Genomic DNA, 1,535 nt, shown 5'->3' with positions numbered 1-1,535 from the left:
GATAACTTCATCATCCTGTAAGATCTCACCAGCTTTTTATACTCTATTTTGACTACTACCATCTGCTTCTCTGCCATGAACTTCAAATTTCCATTTAAGGAGAGCTCAGTTCAGATACTTTCTTACCTTACAGATATCCTTTCTTACCTATCAGTATTACTTTGGGATTTTTCTGACGAGTTTTTGGTCATGCCCCAGGCAGTTGAAAAGATAGAAAGTTCTTTGTGTGGAAAAACAACAAATTGAGTACTATGGTATCTAGGAAGGAGAGTAAAGGCATAAGGTTAAAAAGAGGTTTGATTCTCAAAGTCCCAAGGAGCCACTAGAGTTTATTGAGTAGGGGAGAGACAGGGTCAGACCTGAATTTTAGGTCTATCTCTTTTGCAGCTGTGTAGAGCATACAATAATGCTTTTAATACTAGAAAAAGTGTATATGTGTGTTATGTATTTATATTATGCACATAAATGTATATACACACATATAGGCATACTTATACATGTGTGTGCACACACATTTATATTCACTTGATCTTCAAAACTAAAGTAGTGATGTAGTGCTATTTATTTCCATTTTACAAACTGACTTAAGTTACCCAGGGCCAAATAAGATCTCTGTTCTCCCTGACACCAATTCCATCACGATTTTCACTAAGCTATACTTTGACTCATTCTGTTATTATCACTAACAAATGAATTTGGCCCCAATATCATGGTGCAAATGCGTGCCTGGGCCATCATTACGAAGAAAGGCGCAGCCTCTTCACTCCCCACATTCAAGGGCATGACTCTGGGTCAGAATGCAGAGATCTTTTCAAGACAGTCCTGCTCGACGAGTTCTGTACAAGAACATCCAGCACTCGGGCTGCCCATCATGTCAATGTGTCGTGGATGCAGAAGAGATCTATGCCTGGGAGTATCTGCCGACTGCCTTAAGTCTTTGCAAGTCAGTGTTTACCGAAGGCCTGCTAAGGTGCCCCAAAGCTCTTTCCCTCTCAGACTGCGATAGGCATCCGGAGCCTTCTTCTTCCTTGGCCAATTTACCCAGCCATTTTCCCCAGGGAAAATCTGAAGGGTCGGAGCGCGGTGGGAGGGGTCTCCGCCTCCTTCAGCCACGGACGGGTCCGGGCGGTGTTCTGCGAACTGCAGTGCAGCGCCGGAGGCTTGCGGAGTGGACTCCAAGGGCGTGACGTTCCGCAAAGGGGGAGGGGCCCATCCGGCCTCGAATCGCCGCGGGGGTGGGTGGTGGTGGAGTGGAGGCGGGGAGTGCGGCCAGGAACGCCGCGGACGCCTCGGGCAGCCGAAGCGGCGGACTCTCCTCCCCTTAGCCCAGCTCCTCCTCCTCCTCCTCCTCCTCCTCCTCGCACCGCCCCTCTCCTTCTTCCCCCTCAGACCTGGGCCTCTACGTGGAGACGCGCACCTGGCAACCGGCGGCCGCCGGCTCTCGTCTCCTCGCCATCTCGGCTCGCGGGCCGCGCGTGGGGCTGTCATTCGCGTAGGGCCGGGTGCGTCGACGGCGTCGCGCGCTCGCTCGCTCG

At 50.6% G+C, this 1,535-nt stretch overlaps 1 protein-coding gene across 1 annotated transcript in view; it reads left to right on the top strand.

Annotated features, from left to right (window-relative positions):
- The first annotated feature begins 709 nt into the window (after window positions 1-709).
- CDS1 (CDP-diacylglycerol synthase 1) overlaps window positions 710-1,535 on the top strand; it is a 79,046-nt gene continuing 78,220 nt past the window's right edge. The window contains exons 1-3 of the mRNA XM_044681613.1: window positions 710-943; window positions 997-1,324; window positions 1,390-1,492. Of these exons, the coding sequence (XP_044537548.1) occupies window positions 710-943; window positions 997-1,324; window positions 1,390-1,492 (665 nt within the window). The remainder of the gene's footprint in view (window positions 944-996; window positions 1,325-1,389; window positions 1,493-1,535) is intronic.

The sequence above is a fragment of the Gracilinanus agilis genome, chromosome 6 (assembly GCF_016433145.1).
Source record: "Gracilinanus agilis isolate LMUSP501 chromosome 6, AgileGrace, whole genome shotgun sequence".
Taxonomy (NCBI): Eukaryota; Metazoa; Chordata; class Mammalia; order Didelphimorphia; family Didelphidae; genus Gracilinanus; species Gracilinanus agilis.
Note: the sequence above shows the minus strand (reverse complement) of the source record. Positions and strands in the feature narration are given on the sequence as shown.